We start from the raw sequence: 21,286 nt of genomic DNA on the forward strand, positions 1-21,286 counted from the left end.
ATTGGGCTGGTAACAGTAATCATCGTTATACATTATACGCTATGATATGGGCCTACATGTACATTTATATGCATTGTAACAATGTGGATGTAAACAAATTGAAACGTGAATTACATGGAAAACCAACTTCCCTTAAAATCACCCTTTGTAATAATTAAAACAGTACTCACGATTAGGATGTACGCACGGGACTTTGGTGATTAATAAAAGTGATTCGATGATTGGATTAACCTGGATATTTAGGAATTATTTGAGGAATTTACGTGATTAGTTTGGATTTGGACTTGTAAAATGGCGATTGGTATGATAATGGAAACATTGGAGATTTTGATTCAAGAGAGGGCGCTATAACGAAAACTGTCCTGTTGCGGAGACTTTCTGACAAGCATTGATCGAGGTGCAGGGGAACACAATGTGGGCGACTGACCGGATCGATTATACAGCGTATCCGTTGCCATGGGACGAGGGTAACTTTTGAACCCCTTGCAGGGGAATGCAAGGATTTTGCCCAAGGCTTACTTTTTATGGGACGCACAGTTATTGCAGTAGCTCCATGAGCTAACTTGTTGTAGGCCTACCACACGTGAGTGCATGACCTTCAACATTAGGTTGTCAAGTTGTTTTTTCCTACAAGGAGGGGTTAGTGTGTGGAACTGCTGACATTCTTGCCATCTTGCCAACCAGCCGAGTCTGCATGGTTTTACTTGGGTTCAAGCCATACAAACAATCCACTCATTTCGGAGTATGATATCAATCATGAGCTGTTGTTGGTTGTATACACAATACAAAGCACGGTTGAGTGGTTGGTAATACCAAAAGCGGATCGGGTGTACTTTATATCGCAGTGTGAACTACAAATTGCTGGATCGGGTGTACTTTATATCGCAGTGTGAACTACAAATTGCTGGAGGGATCCATGTTGACACTCAACACATTGGAGTTACTGCACCGTGATAAATTCGCTTCTTGTTGGGGACAGGGCAAGCACCTCGACTTCAGATATACATGTACGTTGACTTGGGTGAAATGACTTATTGCTCCATGAATGACTACATGAGTTGGATTGCATGATTGTGATAATTAGGTGGTTTACTGTCAGTAGGTAGATGACAAACATGATACTTAGTCGTGTCTAATTAGCCGAACTTCTAGCAAGATTGGGTTGTCCAAGATACAATCAAGAGTAGTGCAAACACAGTGACGACATGGGTTCTTAGGTTTGTGGTGTCGCCAGGTAATTAGTTCCTCACAAAGAGAGGGAAATTATCGTCTGATTGCAACTTGCAAGCTTTAATAACATTCAAGCTCATTAGACATTTTTGGCAGATGGCTACCGAAATGCCTACTGAAGATGCCGAGCCACCATCAACTGAAGACAAGGATAAATCAAGTGATGAGGCGGTAGGTTCAGATGATGAGGTACCTAAGGAAAAGGTCAAGGTGTGTCCATCTCTCATCCACGACAACCGCCTCCAGAGGTCACTTCTTCAACTTGAAGATGAGGAGGAACTGAACGAGGCAGCGGTTGAGGCTCAGAGTCTCTCCCTCAACCTCATTAAGTTCATGGGAGACATGTGTGGATGGGTGCCCGATCCGAGCGTGCAACACAGACGGCAGCCGGTGGAGAAACACCCGCCAAAAGCAGGGAGGACGAAGCCGGATGGTGCTGGAGGGCTGAGTGCTTCCCGGAGGTTCCAGCGCAGCACACACGGGCAAAACCATCAGACAGCTGCTACCCAAGACTTTGAGTTTAAACATTACAGCAATATTAAGAAGTACAGCGAGCAATACCGTCGGTATCACACCTGTGGTGGCCCCTTACAGAAGCTGACACATTCCGCTTTCGGCCGGTCCAGGACTATCTACTACGCCGGGGATGCAACGGCAGATGCGGGCGTGGAAGTTGGAGGTATGGTCACCAGGACCGGCGCCTTGCAGCATCATCAGCAGCCTCCGAACCGACCTGGCCTGGGGCATGGTGCTAATGTTGCCCGTGGCTCAACCGAAGTACCGAATTCCAACAACCAACCGCCAGTCACTTACAGTGATATATCAGTAAACTCCCCGCGGTATAATTTACTAGCAGACACTGGTCAACAAAGGAAACGCCATCCTTCGATAAATTGGACACATCTCCAGAAAAACGGAGCAGGCCACCCCGGAGGCCAGCCCTGGAATATCGGCATGAACGACCAGACACTGACCGTCTATACCTCCCGGGCCCCAGCGCTCCCATCGCCCCATCATACCCCTGCCGCCTCCTCCTCAAGCCCGCCAAAGCCACACTTGCCTTTCTTTCCAAGCCAACAACCATTGAAACAACTCCAAACTTCAACCACGAGGATGACACCTCCTGGTTCGAATCCCACTACTGACTTGCTGCACAGCGGATTTTCTTTGGATAAAACACTTGGGTAAGGAATTGAATTCCTCTTGCGTGTATTTCCTGCAAACTCACCGCACAAATCACCCGCCAATTATTATCCGATCATCATAATAATTATAACAAATGATACCACATCGATATTATAACACATGCTAAATCCAAACAACCAAACAAATATTAAAACAAAACACACGTGCACATGGGTATTGGATCCTGTTTCAGTAAAATAAAATAACAAGTTATTTTTCTGGTAATGTTCGAGAGACCGTCCAAAGTTTTCAACGTGTTGTCGCACAAAGACCACTTCTTTTATTAAGGACCCCCTCCCCATGCACTCCCTCCGCCAAAGTATAAAACTTATCAACATTTTTCTTTAACACCCCACTTGAAGACGTAAATGGTTCCCCCCCCCCCACCCTCACCGTTACATACTCTTTGAAAGATAGTGAAAATTTACACAATTTTTGACGGCTCCTAGAAAGCAAAAGTATTTTGTGCTTCGCCAATGTTGTGACACAAACAGCTCTATTTGCTCCCCGATCACTTGGCGCTATTGCCATCCACTGCCACGGAATGCCTTATCACAATGCCCTCCAATGGCTTGACCCATCCTATGGTTCACTGCGAGTGTGGTATTGACTACCCTTCACATAATAATCATCTTAATGCTTATATACTTTGCATCTTAAAGGATTCACAATCCATTGTTGGGGATATACGAATTAATCGCAGATCAATAATCTTGTTGAATAAACATACGTTTTGAACTATCCACCTCGTCTAGGCCAGATCTAATCTCTACACTACCTCGATCTTAAAACTAGCTGCCAAAACTTCATTTCCAATTTTAGGGAGACAAAATTGCAAATTCCTTTGAGAAATATCTGTCGGGCTTTTGTAGTTTTTTTTTTTTTTTTTTTTTCAGGGAAGGTTGCATGATACTTTCTTTCAGAAAGGAACCAACAAATTCAACAGTTTAGTTTAAGAAGTCTGACTGATTAAATTTATTAGGACGTGAGACTTTTGAGATGATAGCGTTCTTCAATTGAACTGTTTTAAATTGTTTGTTTCTTTCTTAAAGAAGGGGCTATATCATGTAGCCTTCCCGAAAAAAACTCTCAAAAACTCTAACAGACTTTTCTCAAAGGGTTTGGCAAAATGTTCTGCCGAAAATGAAACCGTTTCCTTTCTACTGTTATCATCACAACGAAAAAGCTGGTGAATGGGACGCTCGTTATTGTCCCCAAAGCCTCCCATGATGTCGTTTCCCGCTGATGAGGTTCAAATAGTGATTAGTTAAACAATTGAATATTTTTTGCAGTGTTTGTGATTATTTTATGATAGAAAATAGACACTACTGTTAGTAAAATTATTGTTTTTTGTGTCATGCTTGTTCAGTTTCATGCATACGAGGTCTCAACCATTACGCTTGGATCGACGGGTAATATTCATGCGCCTGTTGTTTGATGGCCACTTGTGACGAACACTGGCCACACTGATTGGCTTAAAACACTCTGGTGGTGGGCTAATGGGAGCCTTGTATCTACATCACGAGGCACATAAGCCCCGCCCCTTCTCTCAAAGGCGGGGTTTACCAATTTGTGCACACTGGTGCTATTGTTTCACTTTCAACGCACCTTTATGTCATGTCACATTGCTATGTAAATTTCACACACATACGGGCACGGAAGCACAAATTTCAAAACAAAAGAAGATGATCGACTCAGAATCCTTGTAAGGCCAAGTAGATGACGTCAGGATGACGCATGGTAATAAAGAACTTTCAGATATTTTTTAGCAACATAAACCCATAGAATAGCCAAAACAAGTTGTGTGATTTTCGAATAACAAAAATGCTAACAAACATTTACAGCTTTAGCGACGAGTTGGATACCAATATAAGAATACTAAAAGCTATTTGCTATTCAATGCAATGAAATATCTTACTATACAAATAGAGTAACGAAATATTTAATATGAGATTGGAAAATAGATGTAGTCGTTAGACAATTTCCATTCTTTGAATAAAAACAAGTAATACAATACAGTTTGCTGTACCAACTGTAAACATGATTAACTTCCATAACTCTCTTGCAAATCATAAAAACATAAATACCTTTTCCTGATAATATAACCCAGCTAACCTTTTCGCTTACAATGCGTTGGTTGTCATGACTTTTCTCGCTATGGTTCACTCGTGTGTTTTGAATTCTGAACTGAGCATGTCAACAAACAATAACAACTATTGTTTGAATGTGATGTTGCCGTGAAGATTTGTTCTTTTTTTTGCGTGTGTGCGTGATGTCTCAGTACTAATCTATACAACTTGTAAACCTTGTTTACAATAAGTTTGACCTTGTACATTCTTTGAGTATTCTGGCAGGCACAATACTGCACAGATCATATGGGGAAAGTTGACATTTTGTGTCATAATTTCCACATAAACCAAGAGTTATGAAAGTAAAAGCTGGACAAGTTTTGAGATGTGCCCCCTTTCATCATATCAAAAATTGATAAGAATTAGACAGTGCAATCTCCATAAAATATCAGATTTTATGTTTTCTTCCATTGAGCTGTGTACAAATCATGCCTGCAGGAAGTCCAGGCTCTGTGGCTTTGTAAACATGTGATGTCACAGGTCAAATCGTCTATATAACAAGTATTTCTAATACTAGACCAATCAGTCTACTCTAGACAATGCTTTATTTATTTATTTATTTATTCTTTACCCTGGGGAAACCTCTCAGTGAAACACCCGTTTTCAGAGGTGCCCAGCTTACCAAACAAAAGGACCTATGGTGTTAACTTTTATGATGTTTTAAAAATGTTTTTAAACTTGTACAAATCATGTATTCAGCCTCTTGGCTGTACTGATGATCTTTAATTTAATCAATAATTTCAAATCAAATCAAATTGTAGAACTGCAAAAATAGTTAGGCCTAATGGCCTTTCGTTTCAACAATAAAACAGAAGGTACAATCTTAGATATGTGTATTATCACTAATAAGAAGGAAACTACAAAGCATGATTTGGAAAGACAAACTCATGGATGCCGAAATGTGGACGGAAGCAAAGGGGATTTTGTATTTGAAGTTTCATTATTATTGAGTGGGACTCTTCTCTTCACCACATTAATTTTAGTAATCATGTTTTCAGAACTCCCGTGACAAGCTCTTCGACTGGAATTTCACTTAAACCGGGCCCTCATCGGGACTTCTACTCACAACTCATGCACGCTGCCAACTGTCTGAGACTAGCCAACAATGTAAGTATTTAGAATTTCATATTCAAATTAATTTAGCTTTTCGACATTGAGTTGAAAATTACAAAAATTGAATAGAGTATTTGCATGTGGAATCATGCAATGAGAGTTTTGTATTTGAAGACAAATGTTTCTTTATGCTCTTTTATGCAGTATTCATCCTCAGACTTCGAGTTTGAACTTCCACGCTGGCCAACTTTCACCATGCACCACGACATGACCACCACTGCATCACAGCATAAAACACCCGCCAAGAAATCACCACAGTCCACGCCTCCACCCCAACAGCCAAACGTACAAGTGCACATCAAGGGGCGTGGGGTTAGCACCCCTCAAACACACACCACCAAATCAGCCTCGCAGCTACACGCCACAAAACGCCACACAGCATCAAGTAAGACCACACCCGTCTACACCATATCGGATCCCACTTCTGCCACCAAAGAGACTCATTTCATTACCATTGAAGCCCCAACTTGTTCGCCATTTGATGTAAGGTCAGCTCCAGCACATGCTAAGAGGACCTCACCGGAAGTGAACAAAACATCCTATCGGGTCACACTCAAGGAGAAGCCAGTTGAAGTGCCTTCCTCCATGGTGGAAGACAGCTCTCCTGTGGACATGGTTGCCAACTCCAACAGGCCAATTGCGGTCTGCGAAGTGGTAAGTTACAGAATGAAATGTGCAAACATTTGTGTATGCCACATTTTTGGAAAGATTTGGTTGGAGTAAAGTTGGGAATAGCTGACAAACATGATTATTATCAAGTCCTGATGAACAGTCAAGTTGTGGTCTGCCCTCCTTGCACTTTGCAGTGGTGAATTGGAAATACTAACTGCATACAAATAATTATAAACATTTTTCAAAATGAATTGCTTTTAATTGTTTAAGTTTATCTTATACCTCATATCTATTGAAATTCAGCTTTGTTTTATTCTTGTCAATTCCCAAATAATTCTATTTAATACCTCATTGGTAACTCTAACTAACATAATGGTATTGCCAAAACACCAGATAAGTCTAAGTATTTTGTCTGTCTTTGTATTACGTTTGGTTTAAAATTATGGTTGCTATTTTAACTTCAATTTGTTTTTACTGTTTGTTTTTCTTGACAGACCTGGTACTGAGGTTATTCCGTCTCCAAGCAACACAGCATTCTTGCCATTTGTCAGACTGGAATCCAATATTGCTATCCAGTGAGATAATTTATGTGTCATTTAGATAGCATTTGGGATCACTTTATTATTTTGTTTCATGAATTGTCTACATTTTAAGGTTACTTTCAACCATAACAAAACCAAGTTTATCGTCTATAATCTTTGGGAATTGCCAAAAATTTAACAGCAAGACATGACACTGAAGTACATGTTTTCTACAAATATTTCGCAAGGAGAAAGTCTAAGAGCCCTAGCGTTTCAAAGGGCTACAAAACTCCTTGGGTTTTGGAACACTACATCCATTCCAATCACTGTGCTTACTTTTAAAAATTTACCAAAATTTACCTTAATCAAAGTTATGTTTACCCTTCCCCAAAAACAAGATTAGATTTTTCAAAGTTGATAATTAAATGTTAATTTGTAACCACACATTGACAGTATTTTCAGTGGCTCTTTGAAAAGTAACCAAAGCTGTACCAGATGCAACCACTCTGAATATTGAGCATGCCTCCCAAAGCCCACTTTTGTATGTTAATCCTTCAGAAAAATCCCTCTTCATGAATAATCTGGGATAATCCCAAACACTTGTACACCCTGTGGTGTCCAAAAGCATGAAACTTTCATGTTTGCAAAACTTTCCAAGTGAACTATAAAGCTGCTAATCTTTCTTTCAAAAGAATGGTTGGCCTTCGTATAAGGGCAGGGAAAGGGAGTTAGGGTGTAGAATCAGAATAAAATATCCATTGTGCAAACTTACTTGGGAGGCTTACAAATATTCGTAGAGCTTATGCAGAGAAATTGAGGATCGTGTTATCGCAAAGTAGAAGTTGGTTTTCATAATGTTATGACACAGATGGTGGTTCAAAATATATCTGACCTTAATATGCAATACATTTTGAAAGGCAAAAAGTCCATTATTTGACAGAAATAACTTTTGACTTATCGACAAGTTCACAAGAACAAAATCTATCTGCAATTGAGAGTTTAAGGAACGTTACAGAATTGTTAACAAGACAAATCATGAAGATCACAGATTCTTATAAAACTTACATGGTCTAATGCTGATGATAGTAAAAAAATATCTTGAAATATTTCTTTCTGAAATGTCATATAATGATGCGAAACAAATTTTCAAACTTCGCATTTGGAGTTTATCGCTCAGAGAGCTTTTTTTTATTTTTGTTTTTGCATCAATGTCATGCAAAATGTGTAATCGGTTTTTAACTATTTTCTTGTGACCCAGATGGTCAATCGATCTCAAACTTCTACAGGTTTGTCAGTTTATGTATAAGGTGGATTACATCAAGTGCTTACACTTTCAGCAACTGTTCTGTTTGCGAAACCAATTCTGTAATGTTCCTTTAATTTTTTTATTGACTGCCTTTTCCCACAGGGAAACCATTTTATATATCTGTGTAGTCATTTGTATAATCTGAAATTGCTTTTCAGACAACTCAGAAGGAATGGCTAGTTTTGTCAAAAGTTTGTAAACAAAGTAGTTTTTGTTTGTGTAGATGATCTTTTATGTCAATGGAACTCTGTAAACTCACAGAAGGTGATTGACTTAATCAAGTGATAATATTTTGTTGCCATTTTGTTTGATTTTGAAGGTACACAGACACAATAAATATACACTTTCTTAAATATATTTCATATTTTTAGTGTTTTTAATTCTTAGACTTGTTATTTAATTCTGTTTCATGTAACACCCACATAATACAGTTCTGAAATAAATACGTTTTATTCCAGAAACAAACTTAATACAGTAGAGACATGTACAATCATGAAATACTTCTCTACATCATTAAGTATTTAAGTTTTAGTTCTGGTAATTTTGAGTGTTGTCCACAAAAAAAGGATAAAAATTCTCAGCTATTTTATTTGCATATGCTTGTTTAGCGCCCTTTATGTCAACTGTGGACATATTGCTTCTAAAGGTAACTGCATATATGCAGAGATAAACATAAGAAAATAACATTATCCAGGGTTTTAATTCTATTGTGTAGCCAATAATTATAGAGCAAAAGACAGCGCGAGATAGGGAACTAAAGGTTGAGGTGAGGTATGCATTGGACGCCATTTCAGTAAGCAAGTCTTTTGATGCAACAATAGATCAGTGCAGACAACGACCGTTGCTATCAATAGTATAACAAAAGATTTGCTTACCGAAATGGCGTCCATGCACACTTTATGTTCTTTTGATAGATAAAGCTTCAGGTCCCAAACTTGTGCCTTCTCTATAAATCGTTGGGTTCAGCCTGTACTACTGTATGATACACAAGTTGAATTTTTCACAAATTGAATGCTACATAAATAATTATGTACCAACTTGTTTGTAGCATCTACAATATTTTTGGATTTGTAAAAACGAACCTCATGTTAGTCACTTGAAAGTCTGGCCGCTGAAACCAAAAGCTCTGGAATATTCTTTTATATTTACTATTAGCGTTTTTTTTATTGCCAACCCTAAAGAACATGTAGGGACAATCAGTCACTAACTGTTCATACAGACAAACCTCAAGTAAAGTTGTTGAAGTTACCCTCTGTACCAAGGCCATCAGTGTTTCATATTGCCTTCTCTACCAAGGCCATTAGTGTTTCATATTAACCTCTGTACCAAGGTCATTAGTATTTCATATTTCCCTCTGTATCAAGTCCATTAGTATTTCATATTTCCCTCTGTACCAAGGCCATTAGTATTTCATATTACCCTCTGTACCAAGGCCATTAGTGTTTCATAATGACCTAGCTGCACTCTCATTGCAGTTCCGTGCAGTTAGAAGGTAATAACAGGAGTACCTTCCTCTTCCTATTCTTTTACAAGTTCTCCCAGTTCCTCAAGGAGTTCTCTCTTGTAGTCTTCAAAGTCTCCGTCGATCTCGTTCACACCCTTGTCCTCTACCACCCAAAGCTGGCAGTTGGTTTCTGTGATGAGGCGGGCGTCGTGACTAACAAGGATCACCCCTGGAGAAAAAATACAGAGAAAAATCAATATCAACGCATTCGGATCCCGGTCGTGACACTTGCTACATAAAATTGGGGAGGTAGTGCTTTCTGCTCTACCGGCTAGGCTTCGAATTGAAGATACCCAAGCCTACATTTGTATGGACTGTAAAAGGGGTAACCCTGTTTCAGCCCTAGGAGTAGGTGGCAATGGCCTCTGGAAAAAAACGATTGTAGCCCACACCTTGAAGTGGCCTTCAGCCTTGTGTGTCAGGCGACTTGAATTAAAAACAAAAAAAAATCCACATTCGGGCCACAGTAGTAGTATTCATTCTGACATTCATTGAAGTGTTTTGTGGTGTTTTGTGGTGTCTTGTTACTTACCTCCCTGAAAGGCATTGATAGCATCAGCAAGGGCATCAATAGATTCAATGTCTAGGTTGTTCGTCGGCTCGTCCTGAAAGTATGGGAAAAAATATAATTAAATATTTATAATTATACTTATTTCGTAACAAAGCATTTGCTAGGAAAAACTGTGGCAGACAAGACCATTTATAATGGAAGCTTTTTTTATGAGGACCCAATTTTTCAAAGCTATTTTCAAGTAAGCAAATGTCCACCTGCTATATGACATAGTATGGCGACTGTATCTACACAGTTCACAGTCAATCGATCAACTGTCTGATCATTTAGTATCACCCACTGTGGTAATTGTTGGTAGATAAGATATGCCAACCTATGGTGTGAAGGCACCTACAAAGTACACAGTTAATTTTGTTCCATCATACACAGCTCACAAAGCTAAATAATTTCAAATGGTTCTTCAGCTTGCTGGAAATAAAAATGTTTCAAATGGTTGATCAACTCACTGGAAAATGAGCAGAAAGATACGAGAGAGAATTACAAAAAAGCACAAGGTGATTAAACATAACTTACAAGTATGATGACGTCTGGCTCCTTTTTGCACATGTCAGCAAACGCTACTCGAGACTTCTGACCGCCGGACAAGTCCTTGATTTTAATGGTGTGAGCGTGACTGATCAATCCAAACTGACCGAGGGTCTTACGAGCCTCCTGGTAGCCGAGATTGTAGCATCTCTGAAGAGGGGGGGAAGGGGGGGGGGGTAAAGAAATAACACTCAATCAATTAAATTGTTTGCAAGTCAGAGAAGAACACGAGGTCAAAGTCGAGGGCAGCATCAGGGTCGAGGTCACGTGACTTATGTAGACATACTACTAAGAAGGGACACTAGGTTTGTGGCAGCAGATGAAATATCTACATGCATTTTCGCAGTTTCGGGATATGCAATAAACAGTGTCTGGCTATGATAATAAAATCTTTATCGCAGTGAAGCAAATGATAAAAACATCTCTGTGATGCTACTCTCACCTGTAGATACTCCACGGCCGACTCATCTAAATCCAGTTGATCTGCAGAGTGCTGACTGTAAAAACCTATCCTCAGTCGATGATTCTTTCTCATCTCACCAATTTCCTGTGAACATTATTTTGAAACAAATTCATAAATCTGAAATATTTGTTCAAAAATCCATCCACATCTTATAAATGTTTATAGCAGTTTATATAGCACTTTACCTTCAGTCATCTAAACGTGCTCATTATTTTATCATTTCATGTGAAGGAAGAAGCAATTTAATTTAAATCAAGATGTAACTCACCGGAACTATGTTTCCCTTTAGTAAATTCAGTAGCGTACTTTTTCCGACTCCGTTCGGCCCAACGATGGCAACTGAAAATGAATGAAGGAGACAATATCATTATCAGTAAACTTTCAGACTAAACCTAAACAAAGGCTTGTACCTTTACCAATCCTTTATAATATCTTTAAAATTCACCCCAGAACAAAAGATGATGACAAAACAGACCATCAACATAGGGCTAGACAGCTTGTTAATACGAAGGTCGTTGGTTCACATCCCACTCTAGTTAAAACACATTTTCTAACCACAAATCAATTTTTTTTGAAAAAAAAAAACAAATGCCAGAATAAATTGAAACATTTCAGACACTTTATTAAGTAAAGAGGACTTACTTCTGGATTCCATGTCTATACCAAAGTCCAGTTTCTCAAAGAGCAAGTCTTGACCATGATATCCAAAATCAACAGCTGTTAACAAAAAATACAAACACAAACAATTACACATCTGAAAAGTTCCTAGTCAATGCCATTTTCAAAATCAAGGCTTTGGATACAGCTAAGGCTTAAGGTCTGTCAGCTGCTCTGAAAATAAACACTTTTAGTGACAATGCAATTGTTTTAGCACAATTCCATTTCAAATGAATCATGTGTGCGGTTGGCGGTCATTGGTTAGATTGCTGAGGCGCAAAATGGAACGGTCAGGGGATCACCAAGGGAGTCGTAGATTTAACCATAGCACGAGTTACAGCAGTCGATATTTGTTTTATAAAACCCTAACAGACTATTTATCATCTTGTTTCAGATACACAGATGCACAACTGATCGGGTTTGAGGTTGGTAAAAAGACGTCTGGGTACTGCAAGCCGTGTGATAGTCGTCGGACTATCACATGGCAAACGATGCACTATCACATAGCAAACGATGCACTATCACGCGGTTGCCGTCTAGTAAAACTCAGACATATCATGTGACCCGCTCTAAGCCAATGAAAAGGCAGAATATTTGTAAGGGGTGTTTATAAAGCCACATCAAGCATTCATACTTACAGTAGAGACCAAGGATCGGCGGGTTGAGTTTTGGAGGCTGGGGGAAGGTGAACTTGACGACATACTCCCGTGGTTTTTGTAGGAGTTCCACCGCCTCAAGCTCATCCTCTGTAGGGTCTCCCTTCTTACGGTTCTTTTGTTGTTTCTTACCCTGTTGAGTCTTCGTCTCCTTTTCCTGTTTGTCAACAACAACAACAACAACACAAGGTCAAAGGGGGAGATGAGACATTGGTAAAAAAATGGTTTGTACTCGATCAAGAATATGAGTGAGTATTTATTCTTACATTAAAGATACAGCAGTCGATTTCACAAAACTCTTCTTAACTTAAGACTAATCTTAGGACTTAGGACGAGTCCCAACCCTGCACTGTAGCATGCAGACCTCAAGATTAGTTACTCGTTCTAACTCGAGATAAGACAAGTCCTAGCTATTTGTGAAATCGACCCCAGGATTGATAATGATCCAAAAACATGAAAATAATGTCACAGACCGCATGGTCTAGGTCATAAAGGGCCATTTGTCTTTGAATGTGTTATGTAGGGTTTTTACAAAATGCACTTACTGCGACTTTTGTTGACTTCCCTCTTGACTTGAGATCCTTAATTTTCTTTTCCTGTTGACATGAAATGAAGTAATAACAGTTAAAGAACCTGGGCACTATTGGTAATTGTCAGGACCAGTCTTCTCACTCAACAAATGCATAAAATAACAAACCTGTGAAAATTTCAGCTCAATCGGTCATCGAAGTTGCGAGATAATAATGAAATAAAAAAACACCCTTTTCACACGAAGTTGTGTGCTTTCTGTACTTGATTTCAAGACCTCAAGTTCTAAATCTGAGGTTTCGAAATCAAATTCGTGGAAAATTACTTCTTTCTCGAACTCTACATTACTTCAGAGGGAGCCATTTCTCACAATGTTTTAAACTATCAACCTCTCCCCATTACTCAATACCAAGTTAGTTTTTATGCTAAAATATATTTTGGGTAATTACCAAAAGTGTCCACGACTCCACTGCCTTTAATTTTCGAATTAAAAATACTCACTCTGATTGCTGCACCAACAAATACACCTATAAAAACTCAAAGCCTTCTCAAATTTAACTAAACAATAGGATTTTCTCCAGAGCTTCCAATAACGACTGCTCTTATTTTTTAAAGTCAGGTACCCAGCCTCTTACCTGTTTCTCATATTCCTTGAGCTGTTCTTTCCTCTTCTGCTTGAACATTTTCTTGAAGGCATCTGACCAATTTAAATGTGAAATAAAAACGTGTCAGAACCAGGCAGTAAAACATTTCTTTTGGTCAAATTTAATTTGAAAACACAATTGAGCAGGCGGAATCATATTGATTTAACATAATACAAATACATTACAACTTACTAACTTACACAAAGTCATTTACAACTTAACCCTCCTACTGTTTGATCATCTTGATTTAACTTAATACAAATACATTATAACTTACACAAAGTCATTAACAACTTAACCCCCCTACTGTTTGATCATTTAATATAATTCACAAACCAGATACTTTGAACTTACTGTAATTTCCCTTGTAGTATTGTAGTTTCTGCATGTCTGAAAAGCAAAACGACAAGTTCTGAGTTACAAACGGTGGCACCCTACGCGAAAACAGGGCACATCTAGGAAATAGTGAAACAATACAAAAGAATGGCAACACCAAGCCATCAGCCATCAGCCTTAATATTCTAAACGAATCTACCTATTCAATTTGAACTTATCATGGGTGAAAAAAACCCATGCCACTAGGGTGGGATTTAACCCCACTCAGGATGAAAAAAACCCTAAGGGTAGTCAAGTAGGATTCAAATCAACCCTCCCCTGTATTGACCCATTTCACCTGACGTCATCATCAAAATAATCTTGGATGCGCCATTTTGGTGGTCAATGTCAACGTGTGTTATTCAGTGAAGTGCGCATTTTTAGGTGACGCGGCGTTTACACGTAAGCCTATTGACCACCAACATGGTGAGCGAGGCATCAGTCGCTGCGTGTGACGCGCGTGCAAGGAGTCAATTCTAATTCAATGAGAGAATCTTTCTTTCAGTACAAGCTGGTTCTAGAACTAACCTAGATGGATCACATCCGTACAGACATCGTCAAGAAACTGCTGGTCGTGAGAAACGACAAGAAGCGTTTTCTTCCATCCTTGTAAATAGCTTGATTGGAAAAATAGAGGACATGATAGATAAGGTGGACAAACATCAACATAAAACAAAACTAGCAAGTGGAACTATTTGTGTGACATCAAAGTTTGTGAACACAGCAGAAAATATTAATTGGGTGTAGGTAATATGCTCTAGTTCAAATATGCTTAAACTAGAACAGAGACCTTGGGATCAATTTATGTGTATCATAAGTGACTGGAGTCAAGTTCTTGAATTTCTGACCAGCAGAGTGTGGGTTTTAATCCTGTTCAAAACACTTGATCCCTTGTTGTGTATTTCTCTATGAAATTGGACCCTGGGGTCCATTTCACAAAGATAGTCCTAACTTAAGACTAGTGCTCGGAGTAATTAAAAACTCAAGGCCAGACCTAAGTAAGGACAAGCAACTCATCCTAACTCAGGATAAGATTAGTCTTAAAGGCAGTGGACACTATTGGTAATTACTCAAAATAATTTTTGGCATAAAACCTTACTTGGTAACGAGTAATGGGGAGAGGTTGATAGTACAAAACATTGTGAGAAACAGCTCTCTCTGAAGTGACGTAGTTTTGGAGAAAGAAGTAATTTTCCACGAATTTGATTTCGAGACCTCACGTTTAGAACTTGAGGTCTCGAAATCAAGCATCTGAAAGCACACAACTTTGAGTGACAAGGGTGTTTTTTCATTCATAGTTATCTCGCAACTCAAATTTTCACAGGTTTGTTATTTTATGCATATGTTAAGATACACCAAGTGAGAAGACTGGTCTTTGACAATTACTAATAGTGTACACTGTCTTTAACTCTTTGAGAAATTAACCCCATGGAAAAGAAACTTACTTGTTGAGCCAGATAACAGCATTAAGGTCGAGATGGTTTGTGGGTTCGTCCAGCATGAGTAATGTTGGTTCCATGAACAATGCTCTGTAAAGAAAAAAAAACTGTAAACTAGAAACGACAAGCCACATAAAGACATAAAAGCGAGTTCACTCATTCTCATCATTGATCGACCGGCTTGATGCCTCTTAGCATATAGTAGACAACGGTGGTTTGAAGGCATACAGGCCCTAACTTGAAATGCGTTAAGGCAATTTATAAAGGAGGGACATCCCATATATGTAGAAAACACCAGTGGAACATTGTTGACAGTCTTCGGGATAACATTTAATTTTTATGATATTTGTCAGTGGGTTTGGCTCACCTTGCTAATGATACACGCATTCTCCACCCGCCGGAAAAGTCTTGTGTCGCTTTCTTCTGCATATCTGGTGTAAATTGCAAACCCTGGAACAAAAAAAACCATAAAACCATAAAACATAATCAGTGCAGTCAGGTTTTAATTTTAACCGATTATCACTAATATCATTTCATTTTATCACAGCGTGCAAAAGAAAGATCACATTCGTTTTACCAGTAACTCCTCGAGTTAAGCTATGTCCAGTAGCCATAGAGTGTAGAGGTCATGGGTTCGAATCCCACATTGGTTCTGAGTGAAGAAACTAAAGTGACTCACCGCCAGTATTCTTCTAGCTCTTGCTTCGGCAGAATGGGCTCCTATTGCCTCCATTTCCTCATAGACCTAAAAAAAGTCAGATTTTTATTTTTATACATAGATTTTGTATGGATTTTGAATGGATTCTTTGATGATGAAAAGAACTTAAACTTTGACCAACCTGTTTTAACCGTTCACTGTGAGTATCGTCTCCTCGTTCACTCTCTGCTATTAATTCTTTCTCCTGTGAGGTGAACAAATTCCAATAGAATACTCTGTTAATGCAAAAGTATTAACAAATCACCGAGCACCACCAGATGGAATTGCACTCATATAGATGAGAACAAGAAGTTTTTCAACTGTGGGTTTTGAGGCATTGCATGGACGAGTTACTCGTCCTAACTCGAGATATAGCGTTTAGTGAATCATAGCTTGTCTGGCTATGCATTTACTAGCCTCGACGCTGAATTCACCGGCCTAGGGACGGTGGTCCAATATCAATTTCAAACCCTGTCAAACAGATTGATTTTAAAGAACACAAGACCACCGGGCTTGTTCAGTCATCAATTTACTCCCCTGCCACTAAAATGACTGGCCTGGTGGCCTATCGTCCAGTAGTGTCACTTTCAAGCCCTGTCGAACAGATTGAATTAAGCAAATTTAGTTTGAAATGAACCCTTCCTACATACCTCTTTCATGAGCTTCAATCGTATGGTGTCTGAGTTCAGAACGGCTTCAAATGCTGGTGTCTCATCAGCTTTTACCTCTACAAAATGTAAAACGGAAATCATTGCATTACAAGCAGTGACTCAACACTAACTTCTAGTTTAATGGTATTGTTGTTATGTGTTTATATCACTGTACTATAATTTATGGAAGTATAAGCCACAGGATCTGAAAATCTCAATTGGTCGTCGAAGTTGCGAGATAATAATGAAAGAAAATAACACCCTTATCACACAAAGTTGTGTGATTTCAGATGCTTTATTTCGAGACCCCAAAATCTAATTCTGAGGTCTTGAAATCAAATTCGTGGAAAATGACTTCCTTCCCGTAAACTAGGGTTACTTCAGAGGGAGCCATTTCTAACAATGTTTTATACCATAAACCTCTGCCCATTACTCGTTACCAAGTAAGGTTTTATGCTAACAATTATTTTGAGTAATTACCAAAAGTGTCCACTGCCTTCAAGGGCAAAACCTGACTAGGTTGTATTGTATCCAAATCTGCTTACCCTGTTCACATAGTAGGCAATCTATATTTGGTGGAATGGCTAAGGCTCTTGTTGCAATATGATTCAGCAGAGTTGTCTTTCCCATACTGTAATAACAAATCAATCAGAAATAGCTTCAATCGGTATAGGAAACTTTACCATTTCAAACCAAAGAGTTAAGACTTGTCTTATCTTGAGTTAGCACGAGTTACTCGTTCAAACTTAGGACGACAAGCAATACGTTTCAAATATCTCCTAACTCTTTGAGAAATCGACCCCTGCTCACAATTGAACATCAATATGGAGTGTTGCGACTGTTTTTAGTGTTTGTCTTATAATCTCTCTGTCTACTGGAATGATTTGCTTACCCATTAGGTCCGACTAGGCCATATCGTCTTCCTTGTGCGATGGCTAATGTTGCATTGTTAAACAGTGTCTTACCAGCTGCAGATATTGAAAACTTCTCAATCTGTGAAATTAAAACCATTGATAAATTGAAAAGAATACAACTAATTTCTAGCTAGGGTGTTAGATTGGTGAGTCCTCCAAAAATTATTGACTTGAAAAAATTAAGAAGCAATGCAGCTGTTGACAGCATAAATTATTTTTAGAAAAGGCTCCCTCCAAAGCAATATGGTTTGGAAATGTTTTCCCCTAAAACAGTCTAATCTGATTTCAAATGGCTCAACAAATAATAGCTTACCTTGATGTCTGTGGCATTCTCTAGTAATGCTCCCTTGGTCGTTTTCTCTTGTTGTGATAGCGAGAATTGTGACAAGTCATCTCCGACGCTGGCCAACTGCATCGACTGTAGGAACTCTTGCTGTTAAAGTCAACAAGAAAAATCAAGGTAATATCCATCCTTTCTATTGGTTAACCATTACATTTTTTTCTAAATAATTTGGGGTTGAAAAAAGAAAAATTTACTAGAGTAGGACCAGCGCTCTTCTAACTGACCTATCTAGCCCTATGTTGGCTGTCTCCCTATTTTGCCAATATCTTTGCGTGGGGTTGCCATTCAGAAGCCATTCAACCTGTGAGTGCCGTACAGCCTGCGATCAAAACCAGGACTTGAACCCACACTCTGCTGATCAGAAACACCAGAGCTAGCTATGACACGCCAGAATTATACGCCCCCTGAACTGACTTCCAATGTGGCTATTGGTCTGCTGTTTGCATAGAAAACGTTTTTACAACTTTCTACAATAAACATAACATACATACATGCTTCTTTTGTTTCTTCAATTCTTTCTTGCTGATCTTCTTTGTCTTCTCTGCTGGCTCTGAATTTGGCTTTGGCTCTGGAGAAGGATCTTGACCTGTTTCACAAAGAGAATGACAAACAAATTATACAAATGTTACTTTTAAGTGTGTGAACGTTAATTAATTTGACGATTAGACTGGCTGTGATTGCTACCATAAATACATCAGAAAGAGAAAGACACATTTATGACAAAACATGTTCAAAATCTGGGCTACCAAACTTTGCTTACTATAACAGCTTACTAGTCTGGGCCCAATTTCACAGAGCTGCTTAAGCACAAAAGGTAGCTAAGCGAAACAAAGTTTTGCTTACCAGAATTTGGTTACCATCCAAACTACTACTTTGTGTACAAATTGTGATGGGTATCCTGCTGATTTCTAATGAGCAAACAAATCATAAGCAATATTTTGTGCATAAGCAGCTCTATGGAACTGGGCCCTGGTAGACTACTTAACAAAAAGTTTAAGCGCAAGGCCAGTTGCCCAATGCTATGCCTTGTCATTCAACCTATACTTCCTTACTCTGTTCTTGTGCTTCATCTTCATTCTGATCATCCATGTAGTCTTCATCATCATCTTCCTTTGTGCGACCTGCAGATACAAGGAAACAATTTACCATTTTTCATAATCAGAATCAAAACCAACAAAATTATCCAAACATCCACTGTTCTACTCACATAGTGCAAAATGTTAACTGGTGTTTTTGTATAAGACAAGGTTTCTTTTGCAAAGTTATGCTTTGAATAAAAACGCAAAACTTCATTAGTAGAGCAGAGGTCAGTTTTTTAGTGCAGCTATACACAGGCTGGCAGTGTGTATCTATCAATCAAAACCACAGTGGATGATATTGAATGGTCAAACCATAGAGGGGGGGTGACAAGTCTTCAAGTTGTACCTTTTGTCTTTTCCTTCTTGTCTCTTCCCTTTGTCTTCTTTGGTTTCTCCTCGACTTCTTCTGTCTCCTCCTCTTCACTGTCAGGCATCTCATCTTCAAGAACACTCAGAGCAGCAAAACCTCCTGCAAAAAAAACCACATCAGTATATTTTATGACCCATCGATGAAGACCCACAAGCCATTTTGAAATATGGCGGACACCATGCTACAACACTATAAGATTTGGGTAAATTTGTGTGTATACACCCAAACCAAAAAGTACACTCCTATCACGCCCGCCATACCTCAAAAAGGCTCATTGGGCTAGTTGCCTCCCCCCCCCAACACAATATAGAGAGCCTTACAACTTTGCACTTAGGGCAGTCAATTGGCGCAGTGTTATCTTTCCCCTGCCTTCCATCTCTAGGACTCCGGTTCTAATCCTGCCAAGGGGCACTATGTGGATTGGATTTTCAGTCCCGAACTGATTGCATGGGTTTCCTTGAAATAATTCTCTACGGTTTCTTCCAACATCTAAACCTCAAACTTCTTTCCTTGTCTTCTCACATCCAGAATTAATACAAAATACATAAACTTTTCTCCATCTCTACAAACGTCAGTTCATGAAATATTATCTTTATGGGAATCTAGGCAGTTTTTGTTACATTGAATGCAGTACAAAAATTACAGAGACATTTACACAATCCTGTCAGTGGCAGAATTTTCAAAGTGTCACATTACCTTTTTTATTCTTTTTCGATTTTACTGGTGTAATATCCTCCTCCTCATCATCCTCAACAGCTAAACTCTCCATCTTCTTTTCCAGCATCAAGTCTTCCTCGTCGTCGTTGTTACCTTCTCCTGTCATCCAAGACTTGTCTTTCTTCTTCTTGTCTTTCTTCTTGGCTAGATTAATTCAAAAAGAAGTGTCACTCATCTCAACTTGGGCCAAGTTATTTTTAACAAAATGTTGGTGCGTTTGAAATGTTTTCAGCATGCACCAGGACTCAGGATTTAGGATATATCATATAGGAGATACTACGGAAAAGTTTCCGTATGGCGCCACCACTTTTTCATTCGATATGAATTAATATAGTATCCAGTTTACCTCAATGATGAGGAGATATCCCTTTTAGTATTTTACTTTTTGTAAAAATGAGTGAAAAAGTGGTGGCGCCATACGGAAAGTTATCCCTACAAAATACAATGTAGGGGATATACCCTAGATCGTCGTACCTTTCTTTGTTTTGCCAGCTGCGGCAGACTTCCCATCCCCTTCTCCACCACTGCCGTCTGCTGCTTCGTCAGCCCCGTTCGCCAATGCCTTCTTTTCCGCTTCGTCGCCGTACCATTCCTCTTCAACAGCCTTTTTCTTGTCCTTCTTTTTCGGCATTTTTTTCTAATAAAAGGAGGATTAAATGTTGGTAGAACGGACTCTGACACCTTGCTGCACAACTTTCTTGATAACAAAAGTAACTGTTTTCTGCTATTTAAGACAAAAACAGTATGATTTCGCAATCAAAATAATACAAAACGCAGACGATAGAACATGTGTCCTCAGAGAAATATGCAAATTCGTACGTAGATGGGACACATCTTCCCTGGTTTGCAAATGGACTGGTTCGTCACTACAGAGTGCGGGGTACCAGCGAGAAGTTGTCATTGTGCGCTCGCCCGCCCTCTTGCGACTAAAACACCACGACTAAATTCTTGAAAAATTAATATTCTCTCCATAATCAGCATTCCTTCCCTCAATTGAGACCCTAATTAAAGCTTCGTCTTCATATAATTGAAAAACTTACAAAGTAAGGAACAAGATG

At 39.0% G+C, this 21,286-nt stretch overlaps 2 protein-coding genes across 2 annotated transcripts; one reads left to right on the forward strand and one right to left on the reverse strand.

Annotated features, from left to right (window-relative positions):
* Nucleotides 1–543: 543 nt before the first annotated feature.
* Nucleotides 544–7,827, forward strand: LOC117303491. The gene is made up of 4 exons (XM_033787712.1): nucleotides 544–2,414; nucleotides 5,543–5,651; nucleotides 5,802–6,311; nucleotides 6,764–7,827. The coding sequence occupies exons 1-4, from the start codon at nucleotides 1,327–1,329 to the stop codon at nucleotides 6,773–6,775; spliced, it is 1,719 nt and encodes a 572-aa protein (XP_033643603.1). The 5' UTR covers nucleotides 544–1,326; the 3' UTR covers nucleotides 6,776–7,827.
* Nucleotides 7,828–8,453: 626 nt separating this feature from the next.
* LOC117302975 (ATP-binding cassette sub-family F member 1-like) lies at nucleotides 8,454–21,059 on the reverse strand. Its single transcript, XM_033786983.1, has 24 exons — nucleotides 20,703–21,059; nucleotides 20,208–20,372; nucleotides 19,488–19,610; nucleotides 19,115–19,183; nucleotides 18,554–18,648; nucleotides 18,033–18,152; nucleotides 17,698–17,798; nucleotides 17,351–17,436; nucleotides 16,806–16,882; nucleotides 16,298–16,360; nucleotides 16,138–16,203; nucleotides 15,826–15,908; nucleotides 15,465–15,548; nucleotides 14,548–14,636; nucleotides 13,999–14,034; nucleotides 13,636–13,697; nucleotides 13,018–13,068; nucleotides 12,455–12,629; nucleotides 11,802–11,876; nucleotides 11,428–11,498; nucleotides 11,139–11,243; nucleotides 10,685–10,846; nucleotides 10,133–10,205; nucleotides 8,454–9,769 (listed from the first exon to the last, which is right to left on the reverse strand). Exons 1-24 carry the CDS (start codon nucleotides 20,857–20,859, stop codon nucleotides 9,615–9,617), a joined length of 2,343 nt encoding a protein of 780 aa, XP_033642874.1. The 5' UTR covers nucleotides 20,860–21,059; the 3' UTR covers nucleotides 8,454–9,614.
* Nucleotides 21,060–21,286: the final 227 nt, after the last annotated feature.

The sequence above is a fragment of the Asterias rubens genome, chromosome 19 (assembly GCF_902459465.1).
Source record: "Asterias rubens chromosome 19, eAstRub1.3, whole genome shotgun sequence".
NCBI classification, from domain to species: Eukaryota; Metazoa; Echinodermata; class Asteroidea; order Forcipulatida; family Asteriidae; genus Asterias; species Asterias rubens.

What these genes read in the sequence shown, in the direction of transcription:
- LOC117303491 (XM_033787712.1), top strand. Translation starts at nt 1,327, where the DNA reads ATGGCTACCGAAATGCCTACTGAAGATGCCGAGCCACCATCAACTGAA. An exon ending in TCTTTGGATAAAACACTTGG is followed by an intron (nt 2,415 to 5,542) that starts GTAAGGAATTGA and finishes TCATGTTTTCAG; the next exon opens with AACTCCCGTGACAAGCTCTT. An exon ending in GTCTGAGACTAGCCAACAAT is followed by an intron (nt 5,652 to 5,801) that starts GTAAGTATTTAG and finishes TCTTTTATGCAG; the next exon opens with TATTCATCCTCAGACTTCGA.
- LOC117302975 (XM_033786983.1), bottom strand. Translation starts at nt 20,859, where the DNA reads ATGCCGAAAAAGAAGGACAAGAAAAAGGCTGTTGAAGAGGAATGGTAC. An exon ending in GAGCTAGAAGAATACTGGCG is followed by an intron (nt 15,909 to 16,137) that starts GTGAGTCACTTT and finishes TTTTTGTTCCAG; the next exon opens with GGTTTGCAATTTACACCAGA. An exon ending in TCAAGGAATATGAGAAACAG is followed by an intron (nt 13,069 to 13,635) that starts GTAAGAGGCTGG and finishes TCATGTCAACAG; the next exon opens with GAAAAGAAAATTAAGGATCT.